This window comes from Vulpes lagopus, chromosome 3 (genome assembly GCF_018345385.1).
Source record: "Vulpes lagopus strain Blue_001 chromosome 3, ASM1834538v1, whole genome shotgun sequence".
NCBI lineage: Eukaryota > Metazoa > Chordata > Mammalia > Carnivora > Canidae > Vulpes > Vulpes lagopus.
This window is the reverse complement of record NC_054826.1, coordinates 127,663,739-127,679,039: the sequence shown is the minus strand read 5'-3', so window position 1 is coordinate 127,679,039 and position 15,301 is coordinate 127,663,739. Positions and strand designations below refer to the sequence as shown.

General features: G+C 60.0%; 1 protein-coding gene across 5 annotated transcripts in view; it reads right to left on the bottom strand.

The window, feature by feature from the left end:
• ABCA3 (ATP binding cassette subfamily A member 3) overlaps positions 1–15,301 on the bottom strand; it is a 40,194-nt gene that overhangs the window by 15,173 nt on the left and 9,720 nt on the right. For all 5 annotated transcript variants that reach the window (XM_041749895.1, XM_041749896.1, XM_041749897.1 and 2 more), the window contains exons 4-16: positions 14,578–14,705; positions 13,870–14,035; positions 11,304–11,563; positions 10,349–10,465; positions 10,066–10,186; positions 6,613–6,786; positions 5,024–5,205; positions 3,083–3,226; positions 2,511–2,634; positions 2,171–2,325; positions 1,747–1,902; positions 1,370–1,580; positions 486–636 (exon numbers count right to left, since the gene is read on the bottom strand). In XM_041749895.1, coding sequence (XP_041605829.1) covers positions 486–636; positions 1,370–1,580; positions 1,747–1,902; positions 2,171–2,325; positions 2,511–2,634; positions 3,083–3,226; positions 5,024–5,205; positions 6,613–6,786; positions 10,066–10,186; positions 10,349–10,465; positions 11,304–11,563; positions 13,870–14,035; positions 14,578–14,705 — 2,089 coding nt within the window. The remainder of the gene's footprint in view (positions 1–485; positions 637–1,369; positions 1,581–1,746; positions 1,903–2,170; positions 2,326–2,510; positions 2,635–3,082; positions 3,227–5,023; positions 5,206–6,612; positions 6,787–10,065; positions 10,187–10,348; positions 10,466–11,303; positions 11,564–13,869; positions 14,036–14,577; positions 14,706–15,301) is intronic.

The window sequence follows — 15,301 nt, the reverse complement described above, 5'->3', positions numbered from 1 at the left end:
GAGTTTTCTGGAAGGACATTCACTAGCATATTTCGGGGGGTAAAACCATGAGGGCAGGGTAACTGCACAGATGTTGATGAGATCACAGGGTGACCGAGTCGGTGGATCCTATGAAGTTATTAAAACCAAACAACTCAGTTGCACTCACCGCAAGATTATTAAGATTTGCACCGTTTCTGAACGTGACTCGAGTCTGGTTTCCACCCACTGCCCTAGGCGTCTGCCGTGTTTGCGACGCACGAGGGCAGGACTCCAGGCCTGACACCGGGAACATGCATGTTCACAATCCCACAAGCGACCCTGAGCGGCTGCTGTGCTCCGTGGCCCCGGGAGGTCTGGCTGTGGGTCCTGCAAGCTCGTCCGTCCCCCCTTCCCCGAGTGCTGTCACAGGCCGCCCCCCGGTCCAGCCTGACAGGTACAAGGAGTGGGGCTCTAAGACGGAGCACCCGCCACAGGTATGTGCCAGTGTGCCCCAGGCCCCGCACCTGTGCGTGCTCTCCTTGGGGAGGATGAAGGACAGCTCGGCGCCAGCCCTGCTCTCCAGCGTGGCAGTGGGGACGTGGTGTCGCACCAGCCGGGTGACAGCCTCGGGGTCACAGTGAGGCTCCTTCACCAGCGTCATGTGGTAGCCCGCACCTGCAACGGCCAGGAGCCCTGTGTGACGCTGTTTCCTGCTTATGCTGTCTCACTGGGCCCTGGGCTCGCCGCGAGGGAGTGACGGGGAGGAAGCACCCGGCGTGGGCGCCATCCTGAGGGCCTGGCCTCCCAACCCCCTGCTGGGCAGAGATGTCGGAGGCCTGGGGTGGAGGGCAGGGGTGCTACATGGTGAAGACTCGACTCCAGACTCCAAGTCTCAAGGGCGGTGTTGGGAACTGTTCCTGAGACCTGTCCTCCCTGCTCTCTCCCCAGGGGAGCCCCAGGATGTTGGCTGCCCTCTCTAGCCGCCCCCAGGAAGCTGCAGCAACAGGGCGCACAGGCCCCAGGGTGCCTAAGGAGGACAGCCAGTGCCCCCCGTTGACAGGACATGGGTGGAACCTGCTGGCAGGCCAGCACTGTGTCAGGCCATGAGCTGCCCTCAGGAAAGGAAGACCCACTCACAGAGCAAACCCTGTGCCACAGGCCACCAGCTCAAGAGCCTCTACGTTCAAGCATGGCCTCCACCAGGGCACCGGAGGTCTCAGCAGCCCTGGCTGGCGCTTGGCTGGTCTTCTCTTCCCTGGCCACCACTGGATGTCGTCCTAACCAAGTTGGGCAGTCTGCTCCCTCCTCCTGTCCTAGCCCCTCCGCTGGCCTCAGCATCCCCCTGGGGAAGCGAGCAGCCCCCCGCCCAGGACAGGGCCTGTCCCCGCTGCCCGCCCGCCCCGCTCACCATACTTCTGCTTGAGGAACAGCGAGGACCCGCAGCATTGCAGCTCCCCCTTGGCCATGATGGCCACGCGGTCCCCCAGCAGGTCGGCCTCGTCCATGAAGTGCGTGGTCAGCAGCACGGTGCGGTCACTCTTGTGCTGCTGCAGGAGGTCCCAGATGGCCCTCCTGGAGATGGCGTCCATGCCCGAGGTGGGCTCGTCCAGCATCAGCACCTGGGGGCGGAGGAGCGGCCCGGCCCGGGCTGGCTACGCGGGAGGCTCTGGTTCTGTGCACATGTGGCCACGCTGTGGGCATCTGGGGGTCCGCAGCCCGTCCCTGCCCATGGGGGGCAGCCGCCCCGGGTGCCCGGCCCTGGCCTGGGGCCTCCTGCCTGCCTACCTTGGAGCCTGCTATGAGGGCGATGCCGATGGAGAGCTTGCGCTTCGTGCCCCCGCTCAGGAACTTGCTCAGGGCGTCCCGCTTGTCCTCCAGCCCGAGGACGTGCAGCATCCGCTGGACTTCTTCAGGGCACTTGTGGTGGGACAAGCCCTTCAGCTGCAACAGTGGGGGTGGGGAGGTCAGGAGGGGGTCCCGGTGGGGGCGGGGGGCTACCGGGAGCCTGGCCTTGGTGCTGCCTCCTCCGTCAGTGTGACCGCCTGGTGCCCGGACTCCCTCCTGCCTCCCTGCTGCAGATCCACAAAAGCTGCTCAGCTGCTTGGAGTGGGCCCTGTCTGCCGGGAGGCCGAGGGCTCGCACCCTGGGGCCCAAGTACACGGGCCACGGAACCACCATGGGTCCGGAGTCCAGTTCACTGCTGACTCACCTGTGCGTAGAAATACAGGTGTTCTGCGACGGTCAGGTTGTCAAACAGGACGTCGTGCTGGGGGCACAGGCCCAAGCTCTTGCGGATCTGAACCATGTCTTGTGAAATGTCATACCCATTGATATATGCCCGTCCACTGGTCGGGGGAAAGAGACCTAGGGCGGAGCAGAAGACCCAGAGCTGTAAGTTCGGTGCAGACGCCCCACTGGTCGGCACGAGGGCGAGGCTTGTCTCATGCATGTGGCTTTACTTCATTTCACAGAGCACCCTGGCCGTAGGTTGGCCAGTGAGGCCGCTCCCGCCTTGGGGGGCTGTGAGGGCCTATGGCTGGGCCCCTCACCTGTGAGCATGGACAGAGTGGTGGTCTTCCCCGCGCCATTGTGACCCAGCAGCACCGTGATCTGCCCCTCGTACAGGTTCAGGGTCAGGTCTCTGACAGCCGCCTTGCTCCCCACTCTGAACACCTGCAAGCAGAGGCAGATGGCAGCCCTGGGCTTCAGACCCCACCCTGCCCCCAACTACCCTCCGGAGCACCTGTCCGAAGGGACCCAGGAGACCCTGCCCAGCATCACCAGTCAGCACGGAGGCAGGAAGTTTCAGGCAGAGTGCTGATTGGAGGCCATGCTGCTCCCATCGCCCATAGCCCCCCAGCTTGGCAGGGGCCTGACATCCGTCCCTAGTGCCCTGAGCACAGCAAGCGTTTGCAAAGCTGACAGGAGGGTTCATTCCAAGTGGTGTGTGCTGCTGACTCAGGCTTGATCCCCTGGGCCCTGGGGACGGAGCCTGGGGAGTGGTCAGAGAGCAGTCACAGGGGCCCAGAGGGCAACAAGGCCTGGGGATGGTCACTGGCTTGGAGAGAGCCCTGGGCGAGGGCGAGGCCCCCGTCCCCACCAATCCCACGGAGTGTGGCACCTTGGTCACATGCTTGATCTTGATCCCAGCCACCAGGTCCTCTGGCTCAGCCTCAAAGTACTCCGTTCTGAGCGCTTTCTCTGGGTCATCGTCTTCCTCTTCCTTTCCCAAAACTGTCCGTGGGTGTCCGCACCAGTACGAGGGCTGGGATGGAAATCAGACAGGTCTCAAGGAGCCGACTCGTGTCAATTTGTTTTGTGTGTGATGAAGCAGAAACACTAACACAGACACGCTAACTACACGACAGCATGCAGCCCTCAGCAGGGCGGTGGGCTGCTGCAGAGGGGACGCGGCCTGAGGCTACGAGCCGCGTGGCTTCTCCCTCATCTGCCCATCATCCCCAGGATGTTCTGAGCCTTTTCTGATCTGCCATCTGGGCACCCGGTCCCTGGCAGGCTGACTTGGAGTGCAGACGACTCAGATGTGACACAGAGGAAAAGTCAATAAGGGCCTTTGAACCAAAGACAGGCCAGCCAACGTTCCAGTTCAGAGTAGTATCTGGGCAAAACACGGAGGAAGCTGTGACTGCACGCCCCTGCCTGGCCTCACTCAGCTCCGCAGGAGCTCAGAAAATAAGCAAGAGAAGCCCAAAGGCCCAGTCTTCCCCTGCCATGAGGAAGCTTCACCACCCCCTGTCTGGACGATCCCTGCCATCCGTCCTGCCATCACAGGACCAGGCTGCGGGAGGGGTAAGAATGTAGCCAGAGGCTGTGCAGAGCCATGCCCTCAAGGATGGCTGTGGGCACAGGGGGCACACTGGTGTGGGCAGGGTCATAGGAAAGGGACAAACGGGCCCCCAGGAGAGCCGCCCCAACTCAGCCCTGCAGGGAGACCCCCATCTCCACCCCGGGGTACTTGCCATGCCTGGAATGGTTCTAGCAACACTGGTTCCAGGGACACACCGCTCATGTTGGAAGTGACGCCAGAGCGTGTGCTACAAATCACTGAATGCCACAAGTGTAACTGTCAGCGTTTCTCTCTCTTGATGACAAAGTGACAGGGCGTCCGTGGGTCAGGGGCATCTTCACTTTGATGAAGCATGCCAGTGAGTGCCAGAGAGCGGGCGCCAACGGGGCACCTCAGTGACCACCAGCAGGTGGACCCCACGGCGGCCCCTCCACACGGCACCGTGCACTCAAAGAGAAGGTGACTCAGGAAAATGCAGATATGTAAACGTGATTCAAAAAAGTAAAACAAAACTTATAAATAAAAATCTGAAAATATTCATGAAAAGATCCAGGCATGTTTGTACTTAAGATGATTAGGTTAAAAAAACAAGTCTCGGGCATCTTTACAGCACAGTCCCCTTTTTATGAAAACAAGCCCATGTGGGGCACCCAGTGGCTTAGTGGTTGAGCACCTCCCTTTGGCTCAGGTCATGACCCCGGGGTCCTGGGATCGAGTCCCGCGTCGGGCTCCCTTCATGGAGCCTGCTTCTCCCTCTGCCTGTGTCTCTGCCTCTCTCTCTGTCTCTCATGAATAAATAAAATCTTAAAAAAAACAAAACTAAGCACATGCATGTCACACGCACATATGCTCAGGGTGTAAGCATGTGCACAGGAAAACCATCTGAACTACACGCCAGCGGGCCAGCCTGGGTCATCTCTGGGTGGTGGGACTGTGCTGTGAATTCTAGAAGCAGCATCATTTTTATGAGACGCTGTATTACTTTGTAGGCAGAAAACCCAGTAGGATGTTTGTTTGAGATGAGGCTGGGGATGGGATATGTGGGTCCCTTGTGAGCCTCTTCTCTCCGACCCTGAAGTACAGGGCTCCTCTTGGCCAGTGGAGGGTCTTAGGGCCTTTGGGACACACGGCTCAGTGACTGCACACAGGATGGGGTCCCCTCTCCCAGCCCGAGGAGGCGTCGCAGAGTGTGTGGAGGACACCCCTACTCTAGCGGAGGTGGCCAGTGTACAGAAAAGGGCTGTGAGGACTCACCATGACAAAGAAGTACCAGGGCTGGGGCACGCCGAACTGCCCCGGGAGCACGGCCTCCACGTACCAGGTCACCAGGCCGTAGAGCACAGAGTCCAGCAGCAGCATGCCCAGCACTTGCCCGAAGGAGAAGTCGTCATCCACATTGACAGGACTCAGGAGGTCTCGCCACTGGACGCCCACGCCTAGAAGACACAGCGGGATGTGGGCCTGAGACAGGCCCTGAGGCGCGACAGCACACATGTGCTCGTCACTGCAGTGAGCGTGACTTGTCCCTTCCTGCATTTATAGCACAGCTGAGGACCTTCCCCAAGGCTCCGGACAACCGTGAGCCACCAGAGCTCGTGGGGCTGACGAGGTGGGCTCCTGTTCGATTTACGACCGACATGCACGTCCGCACGTGTCCATGTACGTGGTAGTCGTGTGCACACGCACAATCCACATGTGTGCACACATACACACATAGTCTGTATGATTCCAGTAAGGCCGACACGAATAGTGTATGTTGAACGCAAGTCTTTTCAAAAAAGAGAAGTACTTGAGGCACGTATAAAGCTCTCCTGAGTGGCGCCCATGGGTCTTGAAACCCCCTGGTTTGAAACCCCACATCCTAACGGTGCCCGGGGCTTCCGCGTGGCTGGTGACCCTCCATCGGCTCAAGGGGCCCCGTGGAACTGGCTGTGCTCTGGCTTTGTCCCTCTCAAGCAACTAGAAGTTTGTCAGTTTGTCTGTGTTGAGCAAAATCAGCAGAGAACTTTGAAGGCCGAGAGTAGCCACGTAGATAGATTCTCGTTCACAGCTTTGTAAAAAGTATTTGAAGCCCTGGGAGGGGCGGTGCATTTAAAAAGCCTACGTGGGTCACATACGACCAAACACAAAAACGCAGGTATTTAGGGCCGAGGGCTCAGGAGACACTGCCAAGGAAGAAGACCACTCGAGCTCAAGAGGAGGCCGCCCCCCCGCCCGCAGACCCGCGCGAGGACACACGACGGCCAGGACTCTGCCACACCCGGGGTGAGACCACGCAGCCTGAACCGCACAGCGAGGGCAGCGCAGGGTGGTCCCCAGACGGGACATCTGTGGCCACGCGGCAGCTCACGCTCACCCTCCTGCGTCCTCCCAGCAGCCACAGCCCCCTCTGTCCTCCAGGGCCCTCCCGGGGGCACCCCACAGCGGGTGGCCTTCAAGGTTGGGCCTGGGGCCACTGAGCAGGCCTGGGCCGGGGCAGGGCTCACAGACGGGAGGGCGTGTGCCCAACAGCGTCTTTACTTCGACCCCATGATGTTCACAGGATCGGGAAGTTTCACAAAAGTCTTGAAAATGGTCCTGGCCCGTGACCCCGCGCCCACGGCCTCCTCCCCAGCCCGCCTGACCGGAGCTGGGGGCTGCTCCCCCGCAGGCTTTGGGGCTGGGCGCTGCTCTCCCGCAGCAACAGCCGCTCTGGGCGATGGTAGCCATCGTGAGCGCTCTGTCCCCTGCGCTGCAGGTCGGGGCCACCTCCCCAGGGCTCCCAACCCGGAGGGAGGCTGCCCGCCTCGCGCTCTCGGGGTAACCGGGGCGGCAAGCGTGGCTCACCAGAGGAAGGTACTCACCTTTCGCTTCAAACTTCCCTATGAGCTGGGCTCCCATGGCCATGGCAACGTTGGACAGGAGGCAGGAGAGCAGCTTCTGGCTGAGAGTCATCCAGTTATAGCGGGGAGCAACGAAGAGGTATGGGATGTAGGTGAAGAAGTAGAGGAAGCCTCCTATGGCTGCGGCCATGTTGGCTGCGGGGAGAGGAGCCGGCGCTGAAGGCGGGCAGGCGGGCGGCCATGGGGCCTGGTGGGCTGGGGGGTGGTGTGGGTGGCCGGGGGGGCTGGTTGGGGCCGCTGTGGGGCCGGATGGGGCTGGGTGGGGCCGCCGTGGGGCTGGGGTGCGGGCCCAGGGGGGCGGGGGGGTCCAAGTCCGGGTGGGGGCACCTGGCCGAGGCGCACGCTCTGCACCCACCCCAAGCCACGGCTCCTCTCCTGGCTTGCTCGTTGCACAGGCGGCCGCTGTGTTGCACGGGCCCCAAGCCTCCCGGAGCTTAATCCGCAGGGGACACAGAGTAAAGGAAGGGGGTGCCGGGTCGGGCAGCCCAGGGCAGAGCCCAAGGCACAAGACAGGGACCAGGCGTCCCCCGGGCTGGGGCTGCGACAGCCACCAGTGGGCCACGGAAGGCCCCGACGGGAAGGTGACACGTGGGCGAGCTGTGATGGGAGTCACGGGGAGAAGGGTGCGGCTGTGGCCCATGCTGGCGGCCCTCATACACTTTGGTCCTTGGAACCTTCTGCGGCCTTAAAAATGATTGAGGACGTCATGGAACGTGTGCTCGTGTGGGTGACGCACACACAGGCTTATCTACTCCTACTGTGTCATGGGTTAGCATTAGGACAATTTAAAGACTTTTGAGAACGGTAACAAACATGCTATAGGTCAACGTAACTGTGTTTATGGAAGTCCACTCTATTTCACACAATTTAGTGAGAAAAGTGACATTGTGTTACATTTTCACAAGCCTCTGCGATGCCTGATTTAAGGGATTATGGCCGCTGTGCTGGGTGCAGCCCACCAACAAAACCAGCTTCGCACAGGTCCGCAGACAGAAAGGGGAGACATATTTCGACAGCCTCCCCAGATACTCGTGGGTTTTCTCTGTCACTCAAGTACCACGCCACAGGCAGTTGTTTCTTAAAGGTCAGGTGCCACATGGACTCTGACCAATGAACCTGTCACGCTGTTACCCAAAAATCCACTAGCCTACCTTGCGCTTAGAATGGGTTATTACTCGGGCACGATCCCGTAGTGGGATGCCTCGGTCATGCACAACGTACTGCTTGTTGAGCTATGCAGATCTTCTGAGTACGGTCATGCTTTATTGTACGATGTACAGATAAATCATGTCGGCTAATACGATCACCAACCTCCTAAAAGGCTAACTGCTGGGACGCTGTCAAGCTCATGGCGTTAGATTCAAGTTTGTAAAATCCTATTTTTCGCTTGAATGCTGGGATTTCACAACTGACATCCGATACCGTCCATTTTTCTTAAAAGACAAGCTCACATTAGAGGAAATGCCTGCCAAACACCCAGGTGTGAATAATTATAGCCCGAGGGTGGTTCTTTTGAGCAAAAATGGTGTTCCATGAAAGAAGTGACTAGTTTAGCCAACAACTCAAGCCACCACATGCCAGCTACTGGCCATGTCCAGAGCTGAAGGGTAGAAGCAGGGAGACACCTCGAGGCCACTGTGAACCAGGCTGGTGACAATGGCCAGCAGGGGGTGGGGTGGGGGTGGGACAGTGGAGGTGGGGAAGACACGAACTGCAGCTCTCATCCGACGTGGTGCACAATGGGACAGGAAGACAGATGTCGGGGATGATCCCAAGGTGTTTTGGTGAGAGCGGCAGGAAGGACAGGGTGCTACCAGCAAAAACAGGAATGGGCTTCTGGGGATGGGGTCAGGAGGTGGTGGAGGTGCATCCTGAGCATCTCAGGGACGTGGTGTGTGAGTCTGAGCATCAGGGGCGAAGCCTCAGCTGGAGCTTGCAATCTCTGGATGAGCCACATGTTCTGAGTCCTCCGAGGGGAGGCAGGTGTGTGACGGGAAACCCCGACTTCAGGATGAGGAAGCTGTGGACTTTGGTGCACATGAAGAAGTGCTTCCACCAGAGAAAGAGGAGTGTTTTCCCACAAAAATGGAGGAGGAAACAAGAATGAGCGGATGTGCCCAAGAATCAGCTGAGTACTTGACGGCAGAGAATTGAAGTCTCGGTAGATTCTAGAACATTCTAGAACATACACCAAGGGACAAACGGGCACCCAGAAGACAAGTGAGCAAGTCCTACAGACTCAGCATAAAGGTTTCTGTAAGTGCAAAAGAGACATAGAGAGACACGAAGGAGCGACACGGCCTCACGTCCACCAGGACAGCTACTAGCAAAACACCTCCCCGACCAGAACACGGCGAGCGCTGCTGAGTGTGTGGTCACCGTGAGCTCTGGGAGGGAATGCAAAGTGGCAGAGTCCCTGCAGAACACAGTCTGGCAGCTCCTCAGACAATCAGCAGAAAATGAGCACATGACCGAGCAATTCCACTCTGGGTACAACCCCCGAAGGCAGATCTCACAGAGGCGCTTGCACACTCGCGTTTATAGCAGCACGATTCACAAGCACTAAAAAGCACCCTGCGTGGGCACGGACGGGTGGGTGGACGAGAAAAATGTGGCCCATCCACACAGCAGAACGTCACACAGCCTTACAACACCTGCTACAATGGGGACAGACCCCGAGGATGGTACACACAGCGAGAAGCCCGCCACAAAAGGGCACGTGCTGTGTGATTCTGCTCTCATGAGATACTGAGAGTGGCCACAACCGCAGATACAGAAAGTGGATGGTGGGCACCCGGGCTGAGGAGGGACGGCGAGTCGGTGTTTAGGGGGACAGAGCCGTCTGGGAAGACAGGAGGGTTCTGGGGTGGGGGAGATGGTCGCACCACCATGTGGACAGTCACACATGGCCGTGTGGACATGCTGACATTTGACTGCGAGCTGGAGAACGGTTACGGTGATCAGGGGTCTGTGATGTGTGTTTTGCCTCAACAGGAAAAGAAAGAAGACCCAGGACCGAGGGAGAGGCCCCAGCAGGGGCCGCAGGGCTGCAGGACAGGCTGGTGATCGCCGCCCGCAGAATCTGGGGAACGTGTGAGCGGAACCACGAGGCGGTGAAGACAGGCGTCCTCACACCACAGTGTTGGTAGAAGACCAACCACAGCTCCGTGGAGGGGGGCCTCACACACTCGCGGACAGCCTGCCCTGCGGCCAGGACAGGATGGGTTGGGGAGCAAGACGGGGACCTGGCCGCGGACACGGGGTGCGGGCAAGGAGCAGCTTGCAGAGCCTCAGAGAAAAGACCGCCCGGCCTGCACCACCCCGAGGCCTGAGTCTAAGGCAGGTGCAGGGCACAGCGCCCTCTGGCTGCAGGGCTTCCTGGGGGGGCGTGGTCCCCACGCCAGGACGGCTCACCTTTGCTGAAGAAGGTGCTGACCATGAAGCTGAAGGACACGGAGGCGGTGGCGAAGCACAGCAGGAAGACCAGCACCAGCGAGGGGTCGCTGTGAGTGAGCACCGACACGTCCTTCTTCACCTGCGCCGTGTGGCGTCCCGTGGGTCACGTGGGCAGGCCATGGGGAGGTAGGGACAGAGACAGTTAGACCTAAGACGTCGGGGCCTCAGACGGGGCTGTGGGAAGGGCTGACTTGCCCTGAAAGCCCCGAGCGCTCTGAAAGCTCCACAAGCCCATGCTCACCTTGATGCAGAAGAGCAGGGTCACAAAGGAGACGGCCACGAGGAGGAAGAGGAAGAAGAGGAGGAACCAGGCGGTCCAGTGCAGCCAGCTGCTGAGCCCCATCATGCGCATGTACTCCTGTGGAGAGGGCCACACGTGCTGGCACGGGCTGCAGCCACCTGGGGTGTGCACGGGTGCGGGGTGCGTGGGTGCACCCAGGGCTGCACACGGGCCAACACAGGACAGTGGGACACTGGGGACACACACAGCCCGCGCCAGGCAAGGGCATGGTCCACCTGTGTCATCCTCCCCTGCCCTCCTCCTTCTCCCGGTCTGATATGCTGTGCCCCTGGGGCGCCCTCCCTGCTGGGCGGTGGAGATCGGCCCACCTTGCCCCTCACCCAGTGTACTCCCCACTGACAAAGGCAGGACTTCAAAGTTTGGGTACTTGGCAGCGTCACTGGACGAGTTTACGGGGACACGGCCTTGCCGGTGTATTTCAGCAAGCTTTCCGTACTCCCTAACCCTGTCCCGCTGCACCCGGCAGCCCACCTACGGGGGGCCCTGACCGTGCAGAGCCAACAGGCCTTCTGTACAGCCCGGGACGGAAACGTCCGGCCTCTCCAGGGACTCTGTTCAGCACACGGGACATGAGTAGCTATATAACGTAGTGTTAGGGCGGCCATGGCAAGAAAATTAATGGGAATCATGAAGATTAGTTTCAATGCTGTGTCCTGCTTGACTTGGCACATGCCAACAGGGGTCCTGTCAACGTGTCAGGCCTTAACACACTGCACACAAAACTCGGTGCTTTATCAGGATTTTAGGGACCCGGATGTGCCAGGCTTGATTTCACAGAAGCCCCAGGATCACGGGCGCCACGGTGGGCATTTACCCCATGCCTGGCTGCCCCCAGCAGCACCCGACTTGCACCCAACCCGCCCACACGGGCCTAAGACACACAGACCACGGCCACCTTCAGTTTCGTCTCCTTCTCCTGCACGACAGCCCGGATGATGGTGAGCGCAGTATAGGTGAAGCTCAGCATGAGCAGTAGGGGGAGCTGGTACTGGATGGCGACCAGGAAGGGGTCCGAAATAAAAGGCGGGTACGGGAACCTCTTTGCGATCACAGTAAGCTTCTCAAACAGCTGGCGCGTGGAGGCATTTGCGTGGTACTGCATGATGGCCCTGTCCACCGCGTGCTGCATGGCCAGGAAGCCTTCGCGGATGTATCCTGAGCGTGGACGGTGGGATAAGCCATGTCACAGGCGCAGCTCGGCTCACAGAGCAGTGCCCTGAGCTGTGCCAGGTCTCCCTGGTGAAGGTGGCCACGGGGCGGCACCACCTAACACACCTGCAGTAGCTGGGCCTTCTGGCGTGTAGGGCCCCTTCCCCACCCGCACCCCCCAAGGCCGGCCAGGCGGCACCTCTCTGGCCCTGTCTTCCACCTCCCTCGTCCACTTTGAAAGACCGTGGTGAGTACATTGGGCCCTCAGGACCATCAACAGCAATCCTGCGATCTTGAGGCCCGTTCAGTAGCAGCCTTCCATCCACCGGGCTAGCAGGCATCACAGCCCGAAGGCCACTGCTCAGACCCTCATCCTGCCCATTCTGACCCCCTACTATGTGGTCTGTAATACAATTCTGCTGGGGAGGAGGGCCTGGGAGTAGTGATAGAGGGGGGATGAGGAATCCCAGCGCAGAGCCCGGCCCGCCACGGGGAGCCTAAGGAAGGAGGGGGCACAGCCCCAGAACAGCAGAAAAGTGAGCACACGGGCACAGGCACCCTCGCTCATAAAACACGGCGACGTTGGGGATCCCTGGGTGGCTCAGCGGTTTAGCGCCTGCCTTTGGCCTGGGGCGCGATCCTGGAGTCCCGGGATCGAGTCCCACGTCAGGCTCCCAGCACGGAGCCTGCTTCTCCCTCCTCCTGTGTCTCTGCCTCTCTCTCTATTTCTATCATAAATAAATAAATAAATAAATAAATAAATAAATAAATAAATAAATCTTTAAAAAAAAACAAAAAACACGGCGACGTTCAAAATACCCAAGGCCCTCTACCACGGAACTGCAGCAGCCTGCCTGCCAGTCCTAGGAGAAGAGCAAGGCGACAACCACACCCCCAGTGGGTTACCACGTTGCCCTCAGGCTCCAGACGTTGATGGCTGCAATGCAGCAGGTACTCAGGTAACGTCACCAATGGCTGCGCGCTGGGCGGGGCAGCTCTCACCTTCACAGGGGACCTGCCACACAGCCCACCACGTCTCTGTGGGACCCACGGGGCCACGAGGCCAGGGGAGCCACCCCACGGAGGCGGGGGGCAAGGTGGGCTGTGCTCTCGGCTGTGTTCGCCTGGCCTCGCCACCCCAACTTCTCCGTCTGCTCCGCGCTGAGGGCTGGAGCGGTCACCCTGTCCTCAATCCCTGCCTGTGACCGTAAACAAAGCCTCGCCGAACCCTTTCAGCATGCCGGTCTCCCTCTCTCTGACGATTCCAGGGGCCAACTCCCCTGGGGGCTATGTGCGTCTGAGGTGTGGACATGGGGCTGCGGTGGAGCCTGGGCTGAGCATGCAAGTGCGCGCCGTGTGCCTGGCCTGTGTCCCTGTCACAGCTTGTGGGCTTGTAAGTGCTTGTAAGTGGCGTGGACTAATGAGCCTCAACATAAAAAGACGTGGATCCTTGTCGTCGACTGAGACGTTTTCCCTAGGCTCCTCCTTGTTTTTAAAATTGGTGTAGTGTCTTCCTTTTCGGGCAAATTTCTAGTTTGTGAAATCTCCTAGTCTGACTCTGGTTGCTTCCAAATGTCCACAAACAGGAGGATGGTCTCTCCTGCTGCTGGCCCCAGGCACCAGCCACAGCCTCTGGACACTGGCCATAGCCTCCCTTCCTCCTGTCAGCCTGCCCGCCTGCCTGCCGCCTCATTCCGGGACATTCCTGGGTCCCTCCGCCAAAACCTGAACACGCTCGGCGTCCTACAGACCGCAGAATCCTGTGTTCTCCAAGACGCCTGCTGCCGCCGAGAACCCACGAAGGGGTCCCAGCTACTCCGTGCTCACCCCCAGCCTCGTTCCAGGATGGCAACCCTGCCTCGGAGGAGGCGAACGTGCCAGCCACCTGCCCAGGCCACAGGGACAGACGAACACACACGCTGACACAGCCAGCCCAGAGCCAGCTTCTGCAAGCACCTTGCGGGCGCAGCTCCGCCCCAGACAAGGAGCACAGAGCTCACGAAGCCTGTGACCGTACAGAGCGAAGGCCCGGGAGGGAATGGAGGGGGCGGCCAGGCCCACACACTCGACACCTACGGAAGCCTCTTTAAGACTGAAATACACAGGTTTCCTTCGAGAGCACGTGTCCTGGGGGAGGGAGGGAGCGCATCCCTGTGGATGGGGAGCCAGCTTTCCTGGATGCTTCCTCCCTTCCACGAGGAAGAAGACAGAACAGCCCTAAAGGCGCATCTGTGCGGAGAAACACAAGGTGGGGCCCGTGACCGTGGGCTGTCAGCAGCCGGGGAGGGAGCACCGTGGCCGTGGCTTCTCACCGGGTTCTCCGCCGTCGGGGGATGTGGGCTCCCTTGGTCCTGGGTTTGGGAAAAGTGGGAAGAGGGAAGTGGTGTGCCATCCCTCCGTCTCTTTCAGGAAAAAGGAGCCTGTCTGGGTCCACATGTAGTTTCTTCGTGTGTAGCTGAACCGTAAGTGGTATCTCACCTGCGGGAACAAGGTGCAAACCCTCGGCTCTGAAGGATCCGGACAGAGAAGCAAACTCCTCCCCACCCCCCGGCCCCCAACTTTGTCCGTGGGGTCCCGGGGGTCAGAGCGTGCAGCTGTGCCCGGGGTGGAGCCCCACAGTGCCCCCCGGGGTGTTCGCACCAGCCTCGTCTCGCTGTCCACCTCCGGGAACTCTGCACCTGAGGTGTCCCTGACGGTCAGCAGAGGGTCCCCAAAACAATGCTAGAAGAACTGGATGGTTTCCCGGCTTCATGCCATCACACAAGAAGACTTCATTGTGTTTTAAATACCTAAGTGTACCCTCAAAGCGGTACACGGGGCACGTGGGGCGGCTAAGGGTGTGCCCGGGGCAGCCAGTGGCCACAGTCAGGCTAACCCCACCACGCTGGCCCCACGGGCTAGAGACACCCGGGCGCCCTCGGCGGGACCCGGACAGTGACACTGCCTCCTGACAGGGGAAGGCGCCTTCACGTACTGGCCTGCGTGGGAGGGAGAGGGGCCTCGTGGGGCAGGGTCCTCACCGCCAGCGGCAGGGGCTCCCCGCTGTGGTTGAAGGTGTGCTCGAACACCACGGCAGCCAACACGTTGGAGGAGCGGTTGTCGTACCTGATGTAGTCCTCAAAGTCCTTCTCCGAGGGAAAGCCTCGAGCTGTGGGAGGAGCGCGAGTTGCCCGACCGCCCATTCTACTGGGGAATCTGGCTGTTTCGGGGCATTGTCACCTGCACGCACAGGTTTCTCCAGGGCGCAGTCACCCGTCCTTGGAGGCCAGCAGGTTTGCGCGATGGGCAGAGATTGGCTGCCGCAAGGACAGGTAGTGCCCCGCAATCAGGGTGGTGGGGTTTCTGGAAGAGCTGGAGGCAGGGCTGGCCCACAGCCCTCTTGGGGTGGCCTCCCTGCCTGGGGTTGGCCTCCGTCTCGGGCCACGTGGGGTGTCACGAGGGTGCAAGTCGACACTAACATAGTTTGTCACATGGTTTCTCTATCACTAGACCCTGCGCCACATAAAGGGGCTTCCCCGTAGTCCCTCAGTGAGGCTGAGGACCCCTGCGGGCATTTGTCACGCTGTGTTCAACACGCCATGGTGGCACATGCCAAAGGCAGGAGGTGGGAAAAGAGAATACTTTTTGTCTGGAAGCAAAGAGTGAGGTAAGGTGACAGGTGCACGTACTGGGAGTGTCCCTCGATGGGCTTCCTGATGCCTTTCTCTAGAACGGTGCTCCCAAAACCGCGTCCCAAAAGAGGCC